The sequence below is a fragment of the Boleophthalmus pectinirostris genome, unplaced genomic scaffold (assembly GCF_026225935.1).
Source record: "Boleophthalmus pectinirostris isolate CB_2022bp ecotype Guang Dong unplaced genomic scaffold, ASM2622593v1 HiC_scaffold_18, whole genome shotgun sequence".
In the NCBI taxonomy this organism is placed as follows: Eukaryota; Metazoa; Chordata; class Actinopteri; order Gobiiformes; family Gobiidae; genus Boleophthalmus; species Boleophthalmus pectinirostris.
The window spans coordinates 28,798,704-28,812,631 of record NW_026571133.1 but is presented as its reverse complement, the minus strand read 5'-3'; the positions used below and the strand labels follow the sequence as shown (position 1 = coordinate 28,812,631).

Genomic DNA, 13,928 nt, shown 5'->3' with positions numbered 1-13,928 from the left:
GTGTAGAAGAAGAAACACCATGCAACAGGTTATGTATAATTTATTTTTTCTGTCTAGAGTATTTTGTCATTAAAATCAAAATGTCAACATTTTAAAATCATGTACACGCAAGAACGCATTTAAATGTTAGCACAGCTTCTTAAAAATTTATACATATGTACTTTTGTACTTGTGGACAGACAAAAGCAGGAAGTGGTCACTCAGACTGCAAAGGGGTGGGAAACAGGATAAAGGAAGAACCAACCCACCAACTTCCCACAATAATAAACCAATCCCCTCTCTCCAAAACTTAAGACAGTGATGTAGGTACCTCCCAGGTGGAGGAATTGCAGGAAAAATAAAAATGCACAAAACAATAGTGCCCCATTCTCCACTGTATACGGACTACAGACATCTGGAAAAAAAAAAAACTTCTCCCCTCAAACAGGTTCAGTAGTGTGCAGTGGCTGGGCAGGTTGGGCTCTGAAGGTGTCTGTCCTTTTACATACATTAATAGAAACTATATTACAGAATTTTCCCAAGCATGAATTACAGGCAACCCACTAGCACATTAACTGTACAGATCTTGGCAAATATTTTTCCTAAACTCCAAGTAGCAAGGTCTTCACCAATAGTTAATAAGCGATATATACAGCAGTGTAATTGGGGAGTAACTTATGATACAGGAAAAAATACTTCAGGGTAAAGCAAAGCATAAATCTATTTCAACAATGTCACTGCTTTTAGAGGCTGGACATGCTGCTCGGTGTTTCATACAAGACAGAGGGAACAACCAGCCAATAGGGCACCAGACCGTCTGTTCTGTGCAGCTTCATGTCGGATAAAAGGAGCATGAATAGTGCCATGAAGGTCTGTTCAAATCTACAGACAAGCTGCCATGACTGATTAAAGAGCATGCAGCTAATCACTTGGGGAAAATGTGAGCTGCCCTTCACATATTTATATTTAATCATCTAAAAATCACTTTATAGTTGATTTAGAAATGGGCAAGTGCAGAGAATGAATAAGGTTTACAGTAATAATAAGGCATCAAACAATGAAAACCAACTGCTGACCATTTTTGTTGATATGACTTTGGGGGTAGCTCTGGGGTAGAACTATTAATGAAAGGAAAAGTAATGACTTATCAAAAGAATCTTTAAAAGCTGCATTATTTTTGAGTGATTTTTTTAACCTTTGACACAAACACTCACTGCAGTATGCACAATAACAAAGAAAACATTTCCAATAAAATTGTCAACTTGCCATCATGTAATCTAAAAATGAATTAAAATCTGATATTCAGATACCTATTGAAAGCCTAACTTTGTTAAACCTTCAGCAACATATTTAGCCTCTGCACAGATGGTATCATGTTAAAAATCTGCCTTACATTCACTGCTTAATCCTAAATTGTATTAACCATGATTGGAAAAGAAAAACCTGGTAAACAAAGTGGCTGATTTTTGTGATCGTTTTGTACAAATTGGCCAATGACAGGTATTGTAACGCAGTGTTACATACTGTTTGTCTAAGTGTCATTAACCTGTGTAAAGAGCTTCAATGATGATGTGATGGGAGGAATTATACTGAAAGGTGCAATGGAAGCCAAGGGGTGGAGGGTCAACAGCAAACTCAGTTTGAAGAAAAGGAGCAAAACACTGACAGACAGGAGAAAGGCAGAGGAGGGGAGAGATGTAGTCCACGTCCCAGCTCAGTCAGGCCCGAGTCGCTATCTGCCCCCTGTATTGCCCCTCTGCAGTCGTGTTCCAATTCCACTCATGGTGCAGTGAGGAAGGGGCGCGGAGAAGCAGATGGAGGAATGGATAAGTGGGGTGGATGATGAGAGGGCAGGCATCACGACAGACGGGACAAAGGGCAGAAAGGGTGACGGGGCTTTGCTTGGTCATTAGCAGCCGCAGCCTTCCCTCTGAGGTTGTGGTTCGCTGGTTAGCCTGCCACCCTGTGGGGCAGAGGGCTTGTGCTGGACCCCCGATTCAGCCGCGTTCAGGTCAAGGCTTCCGTCTTGAATATTCTGATAGATTTTCTTAGCAGCTTCCAGGAAAGCGTCTTCAACATTTTCACCTCTGGGGAAAAGAATGAAAACCCATGTAAGGATAAAGCAAAAGATTATGGAATAAATGTAACAACTTACGTTTTTGCACTGGCTTCCAGGAACAATAGCCCTGGAGAACAGTGAAGATAAACCTTAGACACAGTTTCCAACAACAAATCAATGACAAAAATAAATGGTTATTCTGTTATGCACTATATTTTTTATCCCCAAGTCTAAATTACAATCAGGACCCACCATTCTCCTCCGCAAACTGCTTAGCTTCTTCATATGTGACATCCCTCTGGGCCTCCAAGTCTGCTTTGTTACCTATGAGAATAATCACCTGAAAAGAAGCAAGAGGAAAGCTGTAATACAATGTAGTAATAGCGTTTCCCTTTGCTCAAAAAGATGCGGGATGCCAAAAAAGGGTTAAAGAGGGACATATGGCTCTACCTATAAGATGTAGATGCCTAGGATACAAGTGCTCCTGGCTACTATGTAATTAGACCCTAATCCAGAGGTCTTCAACAGGGGGAGGGGCTGCGGAGGTACTGCAAGGGGGTTGTGAAATCTTTGGCTGATTAGACCCCTATAAATATTTTTCTTCATTTTTGAAGGACGATGATAAATTGGATTTTAGTAGGTTCTGGCTGTGCGCTCCTTCATCACTTCTGTCTCTCTCTCTTCATTCCCTCATCTCTCGCTCCCTGTCAAACTGCAAACAAGTCAGACTCAATTTTATCCTTTCTTCTAGGCTACATCTGAAGAGTTCTGTTACAGCTTTATTTTTACACCCAGCGGAACTTAAGCTCCGCACATACTACCGCTCATCGGGAAGGGGTGAGGCAACTTCATTCCCCAGCCTGCATTAACCAGGCTCCAGGCTCCAGCCTCCTCTCTGTTCACAGAGCGACAAAAAGAGGAGGGGAAGCAGTGTCTTTCTTCTTGCTCCTCAGAATGACTGGAAAGGTTCTGTGGCCTATATCAAACTCTTGTCCATGCGCGATGTGGCTCCTCTTTCGTTTTAATCAGATCGTTTAAAAAAAAGTGTGAGTTTGAGCCCATTTTCCGTGATGTTGTTGATCCATTCCTCTGGCCTTCTCAAGAGACACCGCGAGCATGCACAAAGTGCAGCTTAAACTTCAGGCTTGAATTAGCTTTGGTCAGAGGCTTATTTCTGTCATGGAAAGAGTTGAGGCTTAAACTGGAGATGGAGCTAGTTTCAGCTCAGGATTTCAGGATGAGCCTAGACTTGTTAAGCGACTTTGATGAAATACCGCCCTAGTATTGAATATTCAATAACAGAGTAGCTGTTTATACACGACACTAGGCCCAATTTAAAATAATACACAATGGTATACCATACAGTCCCTGACAAAAGTCTTGTCGCTTATCCATTTTGTAGAAACAAAAGCTTATAACTTGACTTTAAATTAATCGATTGGTTTTAGAAATGTCTCATATGAAAGCTAAAACCCTCCCAAATTATGCTCAATATACTAAAAAAAATTTGCTTCACTGAAAAAAGATTGATCATTTAATGAACACAGAAAGGTCAGATTTTGGCAAGACAAAAGTCTTGTCGCCTTGTCATATGATGCACCCAATCCTAGATTACAGCCTCACCTGTGGTCAGTTACTGATCAATCAATTAGTGGGTGTGTATAAAAAGAACCCCAGCACACCAGACCTTCACATCAACTGCAACTTGACCTCTGACAACATGCCTAAGATCCACCCTGAGACCAAAGCATTAATTATCAAGAGGCTGAAGACCAGATCCACTGCTGAGGTGGCTGACACCTTCAATGTGTCTCAGCGTCAAGTACAAAGAATAAGAAAAAGATCTGAAATGACTGGAGATGTTTTTGACAAGCCCAGGTCCAGCAGACGCTGCAAGACAACTGCTCAGGAGGACCGTTTGTTGATTCGAAAATCCACTGCCAGCCCCTTTTCCACTGCAGCAGAGCTCCACCAGGCCTGGTCACCTCAAGCCCCTGTGTCAACCACAACAGTTTGTAGAATTCTGTCTCGAAATGACCTCCATGGTCGAATCAGTGCACAGAAACCAGCACTAAACAAAAGGCAATTAAAAAACCGTGTGGCATTTGCCAAGGCCCACAGCCTGCTAAAAGGATGGACACTGGAAAAGTGGCAGAAGGTGGATTTCTCACATGAATCCTCAGTTGAATTACATCACAGCTGCCACAAATATTGCAGGAGACCTACTGGAGCCCGCATGGATCCAAGATTCACCCAGAAAACAGTTAAGTTTGGTGGTGGAAAAATCATGGCCTGGGGTTCCATCCAGTATGGGGCTGTGCGAGACATTTGCAGGGTGGAAGGCAATATCAATAGCCTAAAATATCAAGAAGTATTAGCTACCTCTTTCATTCCCAACCATAAAAGGGGTCAAATTTTGCAGCAGGATGGTGCTCCATCACATACTTCTATCTCTACATCAAAGTTTCTCAAGGTGAAGAAGATCAAGGTGCTCCAGGACTGGCCAGCCCAGTCACCAGACATGAACATCATTGAGCATGTCTGGGGTAGAATGAAAGAGGAAGCATGGAAGGCAAAACCAAAGAATCTTGATGAACTCTGGGAGGCATGTAAGACGCTTTCTTTGCTATTCCTGATGACTTCATCAACAAATTGTATGAATCATTGTGGAACCGCATGGATGTAGTCCTTGAAGCTCATGGAAGTCATACAAGATATTAAATATGGATCTCACAGCACCACTACTTAATTCACTGACGTTATGCAACATATTTTTGTATTTGAAGTAAATAATTTGTTAAATTTTCTGTAGGCGACAAAACTTTTGTCTTGCCAAAATCTGACCTTTCTGTGTTCATTAAATGATCAATCTTTTTTCAGTGAAGCAAATTTATTTTAGTTTATTGAGCATAATTTGGGAGGATTATAGCTTTCATATGAGACATTTCTAAAACCAATCGATTAATTTAAAGTCAAGTTATAAGCTTTTGTTTCTACAAAATGGATAAGCGACAAGACTTTTGTCAGGGACTGTATATAGTAAAAATATTCCCAGAAAAAAGTATGGGAAACACTACATTAAGGGATAGTTTGAACTTGATGGGAGACTACTTCTAGGATTCCACTTGTGAGTGAAACGTTCTCACATTTAAAGGGACAGTCTGGAATTTTGGACATAGGACCTCATTTCCTAGTGAGCCAGAGTGTTGGAGACGTGTGGAGACACTTTTTTAAAATATTCCATCCAGTCCTTGTATTTGCAAAGTTTGCTGGTGCTAGGTTAGTGCATGTCAATGGCCATAGTTAGCCTGCCACTCACTCTTACCCACTCCACAAAATACCCGAGGCAAAACAATTATAAATCTAGACTGTTGATGTGAATGTCTGTGTCGATAGAATATTTTTAGAAGTAAAACCAACTTTGCATTTGAAGGATTTATGTCTGAGCAGCAGCAGCAAGTTGTACTTCCTGAAAGAAAAGCTTGACAGTGGAGGACTGATATCACCTATAACCTATCTTACCGGCAAAATAAAATTCCGCTGCTGCTGACAAAATAGTACCTCAATATGTGACGATTCATGTGATGCAAGATTTGTTTTATTTCAAACATTATTTTAACAACACAGACATTTACACATCAATAGTCTGGAATATTTAAAAAAGTGTCTCACTAGGAAATGAGGTCCTATGTCCAAAATTCCGGACTGTCCCTTTAAATGTGAGAATGCTTTACTCACAAGTGGAATCCTAGAAGAAGTCTCCCATCAAGTTCAAGCTATCCCTTAATGTAGTGTTTCCCATACTTTTTTCTGGGGACCCATATTTTAAAAGTCACAAACCTTCGCAACCCAAGTCAATAGACATTATTTGTAAATCACAAAATAAAATTTGTGAACATTAATAAGGATACTTTATTTTTGACTGAGTGATCGTGTCTCTCTGAACAATTAGTATTATTCAAGTTTTAAACTACGAAAAACAGTAATTGAACGAGCAATAAAAGGATCCATAAGCCTATTTGGACATTAAATGCAGCCCATGTCTTTTTCTTTTCAACATCCAATTGAACCATAATATTGGAACAAAACAGTCAATAAAATAATTACAAAAAGATTAGAAATTATACAAAACATGTCTTAACATTTCAGCATTTCTAATGATAGGTGGGCCTGTCTGCGTTTTTGTAGCACGTTTCAGTCCACGGTGAAAGAGGAAGGCGCAACACGTATATCAGATGCAGCAATCAGTCTGTTTCTGTGCTTAGACTTCAATTTTTGTGGGCACAGAAAAGCTCATGTATCAGAACTGTATATTGCAGATCATGACAAGACGACTCCAAAAAATCTCTTGTGAACCACCTGAGGGTCGTGACCCAGTCTTTGGGAAACGATGCCATAATGTATACATGTCATTTCCATACTCTATATTATTACCTTCATTATGACCATGTACATAACTTGAGTAAAATCTGAGTAAAATGTGTTGAATGAATACTTACAGTATTGGGATTGGTGAGGTTTCTAGCATCAGTTAGCCAGCTGCTGAGGTGATTGTATGTGCTTCTCCTGGAAACATTAAAGGGATGTTGATGGTAACTATAACAACAGACCTAGGCACTTAAAGCAATAATTCTTTCAGAGAATAATTCAGAAAAGGGATCATAATTTATTCAGGTGGCAGCATGGCTTAGGAATGAAGGTCATATATGATATTCATATCAATTTGGCCTTTTATTTACTTTTACCAATATTTATCATTATTTTTTCCATTATAAAAAGATGTACAATATGCCTGTGATAATGTGTCTTGATCTTCCTTCTAAAGTGCAGGATTATGGCAACTGTGTTCTTCAGATTTTCATGGTGTGGTATCCATGGGTTTTCATTTGATTTGTTTTCATATTTGCCAGTTGCAGCACTACATTTGTTTGACCATTTAACATCAACCAACCAACCAAACCAAACCAACCAAAAGTTTAATTTTGACATAGTCTTGCTTGTGTGAGATTAAACGTATTGGTACATACCTAGTAATATCATAGACCATGAGAGCCCCGGCAGCACCACGGTAGTAGGAGCGGGTGACTGCTCTAAAGCGTTCCTGTCCCGCAGTGTCCCAGATCTGCAGTTTGATCTTCTGACCGCTTACCTCAATTATCCTGGTGCCAAACTCCACACCAATTGTATGGGGACAGTCTGCCATGACTAGACACACAACGGGAGAGCACTCATCATCTCACTTGAAAAAGGTATGTTTTTTTAGGTTGAGCATAATAGCAAAGATGTCCAGAGAGTTTCTGCATGACTTATAAGATTTGTTAATGCCTGAGATTAAACAGTAGAGGTGCGGGATATGTTTGCCATGCCATCCAAGACCATACAGTTGTATAATACTTCATGAAACCATTTGGGTCTGGAACTGTATCCTGTCTCTATAATTTCAGATAAGCGTGATTGACAGGCATATTATTATAAGAAAAACGGATGGTCTGTTTGTATAAAAACAAAAATGCGAGCTTAGGAGTAAAAAAGAAAAAAAAACACACACACACAGAGGACTGAGAAACAGTGCTCTCTCTAAACTCTCTAAATCTGTGATAAGAGAAGTCATAGACTTCGTTTTGGATGATACATGGCTGTTTCAAAGGAAATGGTTTCCATATGAGAGACAAACTAGTGTCTGTGACACACCTACTTGTTTACGATTTCTGTTGGTTAACTAGGCCTATTGAATTTGAACTGAGTGTGGGGTCATATTAGCATAATCAATCATTTATCCTCTGGACCTGACCTGGGGATGGGCATGATTAGTCGATTAATCGATAATTGATCATTAAGAATTTCATCGATTACGTTCATTTTAATCGACAAACCGAATGCAGGCTGCTGTGCGTAGCGTGACCAAACAAGGCTCCGTACATGTAGCTCTCTGCACTCAGAAGGAGCGAGCAGACGCAGACAGTCAGTCCGCTTGTAACGTACCGAAGCACAAATGCGTATTTAACAATGATTTGTACAAGAAATTCCACGTGTTCCGTTGCGTTCGGGACAAGTGTGAGTCCATGTGCACAATGTATGAAGCAGCACATATATTTCGGTGTCCAGTGGGAAAACGTTTTGCCAGGTGAGAGTCGCGCACCATCGATGACGAGTCCCCATGTCCCACCCCCCGTACGGTGTCCTAGATTTGACAAACGCAAATATTGTCACACTAACCTGTATTCCACTGAGTCATGTCTTTTAATCTGACAGAAATTGACCGCATCAGCGACACAAGAGCTGTAGTTTTATCTTCGCTTAGTTTATGTAAATTAGCGATGCGGTTTTAAGTTTCGTTTCTGTGAGAGTTGCGCAAAACTGAATTAAACACATTATAATGTCAAACGGATTGATGTGGCTCTAGAGTCGTTACGGTTTATATGTCGTAAAGTTGAATTTATTTATGCAGATTAGTAGTGCAGATAGTAATAATAATGATGATCATTTTAATATAAAAACGTTAATGATTAATCGATAATCGATGGTTAATTCTTCCGACGATCGGTTATGAAAATTTCATCGAATGCCCATCCCTAGTGATGGGTATTCCAGTTCTTTTTAGAGAACCGGCTCTTTTGGCTCACTAGAAGCAGCCAGCTCTTTCGGCTCCCAAACAGCTCTTCAGATTGTTTTGTTGCAAGCAGGTCTAAAGCAGGTCTAAAGCAGGTCTAAAGCAGGTCTAAAGCAGGTCTAAAGCAGGTCTAAAGCAGGAAGAAGAAGAGGAAAAAAGTAAGAGAAAGAGAGAGGGTGAGAAAAAGAGAAAACACGGCTCCCAATAAGGAGCACCCGCCGTTCGCTTCAAAGAGCCGGCTCTAAGAGCCGTTTCATTCGCGACCGACCCATCACTACTAGCTAGTAAAGAAACTACGGCTATTAGCCTTTAGCCAAAAATGCGTGTGCGCCGGGGTGATTAATTATATGCATAAATGTCATCATTCACACCTCTATTCACAGCTCATTTACATATCAATGCAGGTCCAGTAACATATATACGGCCAATATAGTCACTTTACAGTCTGCCAGTAGAAGAGAAAACTGCCTGTTTATGTGTGGGAGCTACAGCACCTAATTGCTAACAAATAACAAATAACCAAAACTAGCTTCAAAGTGGACATATTTCCAAGACTCACCGCTCACACAGGCTCCTCCTCACATCACAAGTCTGCACTAATAAATGTCCTTTTAATCCAGACTCAAACCGATTGTCCGTAAAAAGAATATAATCTCAGTGTTGCGCACATGGATCTATGTCTGTGAGTGTAAACGAGCGCACGTGAGTGACGTAACTCTTGGGTTGTGTTCAGGGACAGTACAGACACAGACAAATGACTCCGCAGATAAATACTGATGCAGAGCCACATATTAGGACATTTATCTGTCTGTAAATTGGATTAAATTGACCTAATGTAGAGAGTCTAAGCTTTATAATGAGATATAACATGCCCACATGAAATATCGGCCCGTATCAGCAAACATATCGGCCGATAGCCGATATGTTGTATCGGCCCATATTGGCCACCCAATATACTGGTCGGGCTCTACTGTACATTTCCACCTAAAAACCTCAGGCCACCCCTTTGAGAACAGTGAGGTACAGATCTTAGCCAGAGAAAAGGAATGGTTTAAGAGGGGAGTTAAATAAGATATTTTTGTTAAGAAAGACAATCCATCTTTGAACAGAAATGGAGGACTCAAGACACCGTCTATGTCCTATTTACAATTCCATCCTCAAACCTAAAGCAAAACTAACAAAGAGAACAAAATGGGGTTAGCCAGATTAGGTTCAGAGGTGTGAAATCACCTTTTATGGCCCTGAATGATTATGCTAATAACACCCCAGACTCAGTGCAAGTTCAAAAGGCCTAGCTAACTAACAGAAACTGTAAACAAGTAGGAGTCTTAATTTCAGAGTAGTTTCATTGTAGTTAACTCCTCCCTTCATGCAGATATAAGGAAGTGTCCTCAAATTGAATTTATCCTTTTGCCATGGATTCGAACTGGACAACTGAGGGATTTTACGCATATATTTATTTTTACATTTTGTCAATGTCTATGCTTACTGCTCAGTTAAAGCTTGAGATTCTACTACTATCCTCTTTGAAGATGTTACTGTGCCCTATTTCGATAAATGTCTTAAGGTTTCTTAGTAAATTTAGAATGGTGACTGAATGACACCATCTGCCTTCTTAATGGTGGCACCAAACAGCAGATATGAATGGCAAGAGAAAGCCGCAGCTGACATGTACAAACTGATCAGGAGTCAAGCTTTCACTTGAATGGGACTTCCGCTTGAGGATTTCAAAAGGACTGAAATTATATTGGCACCCCAGTCGATTTCGACAACCATTGAAAAGTACACAGTACTAAGAAGTAGTTAAATATGATGGCAGCACTTACATTTCTTTTCTGTGAACTGATGCAGCAAACATGACTTTCCAACACCCATGTCCCCTGAGGGAAAAAGAGAACTCACATTAATTCCAATGATTATAATGGTGACTATGTTTACATTTTTATGAGTACTACTATGACTTGGCAACTAAGTATGTGAAAGTATTTGATTTTAACACACTACAAGATGTTAAAATCTAGGCATGCGGCTAAAAAATGTATCAATTGTTAAATCTAAAAGAAAAACAAATACTGGACAATGTAACACTACTATTATAACAGCAGTCATCCTCATTTCCAGTTTATAGTTGTAAAAAGGGTACTTACCAATAATAATATATTTGAAAATGTAGGAGTAGTTGTATGGAGCAGTGGCCATTTTGGCTCTAAAAGAGAAAAAAATTGATTATATATATATATATATATATATATATATATATATATATATATATATATATATATATATATATATATATATGAGAAGACGTTTATAAAAGTACCTTCATTGTAATATTGCATTATATTAAATCACTTTACGATATTAATACAGCAGAGCATGTTCTACATCACTTGTCACTAAAGAGATCATCACTGCATACATTAGTTATAACACCACTAGCACCCACTGGAAACTGAACACACCCTCTCACACCTATTTGATTCCTTGTGATGGTACATTAAGGTGGACAAAAGTTATTTATTGTCATATGTCTTACTGCTCCATGCATTTGCACCTCTGCAGAATTTTGGTGTGTTTTCTGTTTCTTTTGGACAAAAGTTATTTGCCAAACCCCCACACAAATATCTGCCATACAGATACAATAATGGACAACTTGACAGCTATGCAAACATCACTACTGCCACAGAGGAGAGCATTTGTTGTTATTGCTTTTCAAACCAACAAAAAAGAAGACACAGAACTCATGGCATGTCTGAGTAACAAGAAGTAACAATAAGCTAACAGCTAGCATTATTTTTTTGACTGGCCAGGATGGTAAAAGACAAATTTTCTATTTGTAGTGAAACCGAGGAGGGAAGTGAAGTGAGGTTACACAAGCACAAATGCGAGGAGTGCAGAATTAGTCACAGAATGACATTGTGGGTGAAACTCCCAGCCTACTGTTTAGCTAGTCACATGACCCTCATCATGTGGCAGCCCCCATGTAATGCTTTTAATATTGGTTAAAAGGCACACCTAAGCTATCACTGTATTATTGACCTGGTTTCGCAGAATGATGATGAGTAGTTAGTTAGTCAGACAGACTAATATCTGAGCAAACCATAACATGGTCATAGGAGCTCCAAGGTTTACTGTAATGCCCACTTTTCAAATCATGTGACTCCTTCACAGCTTGACACATCATGGCCCTGCTGCTCATTCGTCCCTATCATATTGCTTTATAGCTTGTTAACTGACTACAACGTGTACAGCTTAGAAGTGCAATAAGGATCAGGCATCAGAGAAATAAACACACTGCAACACTCAGAGACACGAATTCAACGTTTGTTAAGCCTAATATTTAGGGTAAGAAATTAAAGAAAAAATATTGTTAAGTAATATGGTAGTTGACCTACTATCTAGTAAATACGGGGTTCAGACAAGTAACATGAAGGCAAAAGCATTACTTACACGACGTCATAATCGAGCAAGTAACACAGCTGACATAAACACATACACCTTATACAAACATAAAGCGTTAACTAGCGCTGAGGAAAAATTGTTATCGTAGACAACTGGCAAAGTGACAGTTTTAGGGTGCAGATCCGTCGTAGGAAATTTCATGAAATAACCCTTTGGTGCAATTGGCAAGATAATAAATACTACTGAAACCGGTGAAAAAACAGGGCCTTAGAAATTTAAATAGCTACTAGCCAGGTTAGCACTGTTAGCAAAAACCATAGCTCTTGTTTTCCAGTAATACTATCTGCAAACTGCCTTAAAACCATGCAAATAATGTGCTTGCCTGAACACACAACATCTAGAAATGCAGTGTGACAGATTACAAAAGATGATGCCTGGGGTGTATTGACAAAACACACCTGACAACACCATCATCTGACGCTGGCTATCGCTAGCTTTAGCAACAAAGGTTGGATTACAGTAAAGTCACTGACTACGTTCAAATCTCATTTCAGTGATAACTTGCCATATGTGTGTATATATGTAGTTAAAGCTAGTTGCAAACTGCCATCTTATCTGCAAGTCATAGCCGGGAACTTAAATATCACAGTTTGGAAGTAAAGTAAGGCTAGCTTTGTTAGCTTAACAGTTAGCCGACTACTGGCACATACAGGCTAAAGTAATGCAAGCCATTACCACAATAGCATTATAATTTATGACACTTTTTGCTCATATATAGGTCCATGTTCAGATCGTGACAGTCAAATGACTCACCAGAACTTTGAGTTTTTAGGCGTTTGTGGCGTTCAGCTGTGGTAAAAGGTATGCAGGTTATCCTCTGGCTCAAGTGATCTGCCTTTCCAAGATGGCTGCTCAAGGCACAGGGTTTCCTCCACTGTGCACAATGGGCGTCTGGGACAAAGACCATCATGGATGAGAGCTTCTGCATCAGCCAGTCCTCCACAGGAAGCACTTACCTGAACAGGTGTGCTTTTAGCCATAGGTTTGCTTGTATTTACCACATATCAGTATCTTTCACACGTTATAGTGGATTTTGGTTAGTGTACCACAGCAAGTAGGCCTTACTTTTCTTCCTTGTATTCCTGGATAAGATATGACTTAGCCTGGAATGCGCCACAGTAACCAAGTTTTATATCTTACAATTACAGGTGTTTTTATTGATTTTTACAATACGGTGGAAACATGCATTCTTAATGTGTGAAAAATCCCTCAGTCGTCCAGGTAGAAGCCATGGCAAAGGAGAAATTTAATTTGCCAACTGGACAAAGCTTATTTCGTCAAATAAGTTCCAAAGTTCATCCATGCTGCTTCTTCAGTTCTGGTCAGAATGCTGGTGGGTACTTCCTTATATCTGTCTGTAGGGAGGAGCTAACTATAGTGAAACTACTCTGAAATTAACACACCTACTTGTTTACAGTTTCTGTTAGTTAGTTAGGTCAATTGAAGTTGCACTGAGTGTGGGGTCAAATTAACATACCCATTCAGGGCCATAATGGGTGATTTCACACCTATGGACCTGACCTGGCTTCAGCAATTGTTCTCTTGTTTGATTTAGGTTTGAGAATGGAATTGTAAATAGGAGACAGAAGGTGTCTGAGTCCCACATTTCTGTTTAGAGAAGGATTCTCTAACAAAAACAGCTTCTTTAAGGCACTAGAACTGAACAAGCAGCTTGGATGATCTGCGAAACATATTCGACTAAATACAATTTGTCCAGTTGACAAATTGGATTTCTCCTTTGCCACGCATGCTTAATGTGAGCAGGTTCATTTCACAGATCTGACTTGTGATGTAGTCTTGTGGCATCACCTGTTTGTC

At 39.7% G+C, this 13,928-nt stretch overlaps 1 protein-coding gene across 1 annotated transcript; it reads right to left on the bottom strand.

Annotated features, from left to right (window-relative positions):
- Nucleotides 1-22: 22 nt before the first annotated feature.
- Nucleotides 23-13,013, bottom strand: rab14l (RAB14, member RAS oncogene family, like). Its single transcript, XM_020925172.2, has 8 exons — nt 12,864-13,013; nt 10,796-10,854; nt 10,475-10,528; nt 7,066-7,243; nt 6,538-6,604; nt 2,291-2,378; nt 2,135-2,165; nt 23-2,066 (listed from the first exon to the last, which is right to left on the bottom strand). The coding sequence occupies exons 2-8, from the start codon at nt 10,845-10,847 to the stop codon at nt 1,889-1,891; spliced, it is 648 nt and encodes a 215-aa protein (XP_020780831.1). The 5' UTR covers nt 10,848-10,854; nt 12,864-13,013; the 3' UTR covers nt 23-1,888.
- Between the last annotated feature and the right edge of the window lie 915 nt (nt 13,014-13,928).

What these genes read in the sequence shown, in the direction of transcription:
- rab14l (XM_020925172.2), bottom strand. Translation starts at nt 10,847, where the DNA reads ATGGCCACTGCTCCATACAACTACTCCTACATTTTCAAATATATTATT. An exon ending in TCAGTTCACAGAAAAGAAAT is followed by an intron (nt 7,244 to 10,474) that starts GTAAGTGCTGCC and finishes TTGTGTGTCTAG; the next exon opens with TCATGGCAGACTGTCCCCAT. An exon ending in ATGGTCTATGATATTACTAG is followed by an intron (nt 6,605 to 7,065) that starts GTATGTACCAAT and finishes TAATGTTTCCAG; the next exon opens with GAGAAGCACATACAATCACC.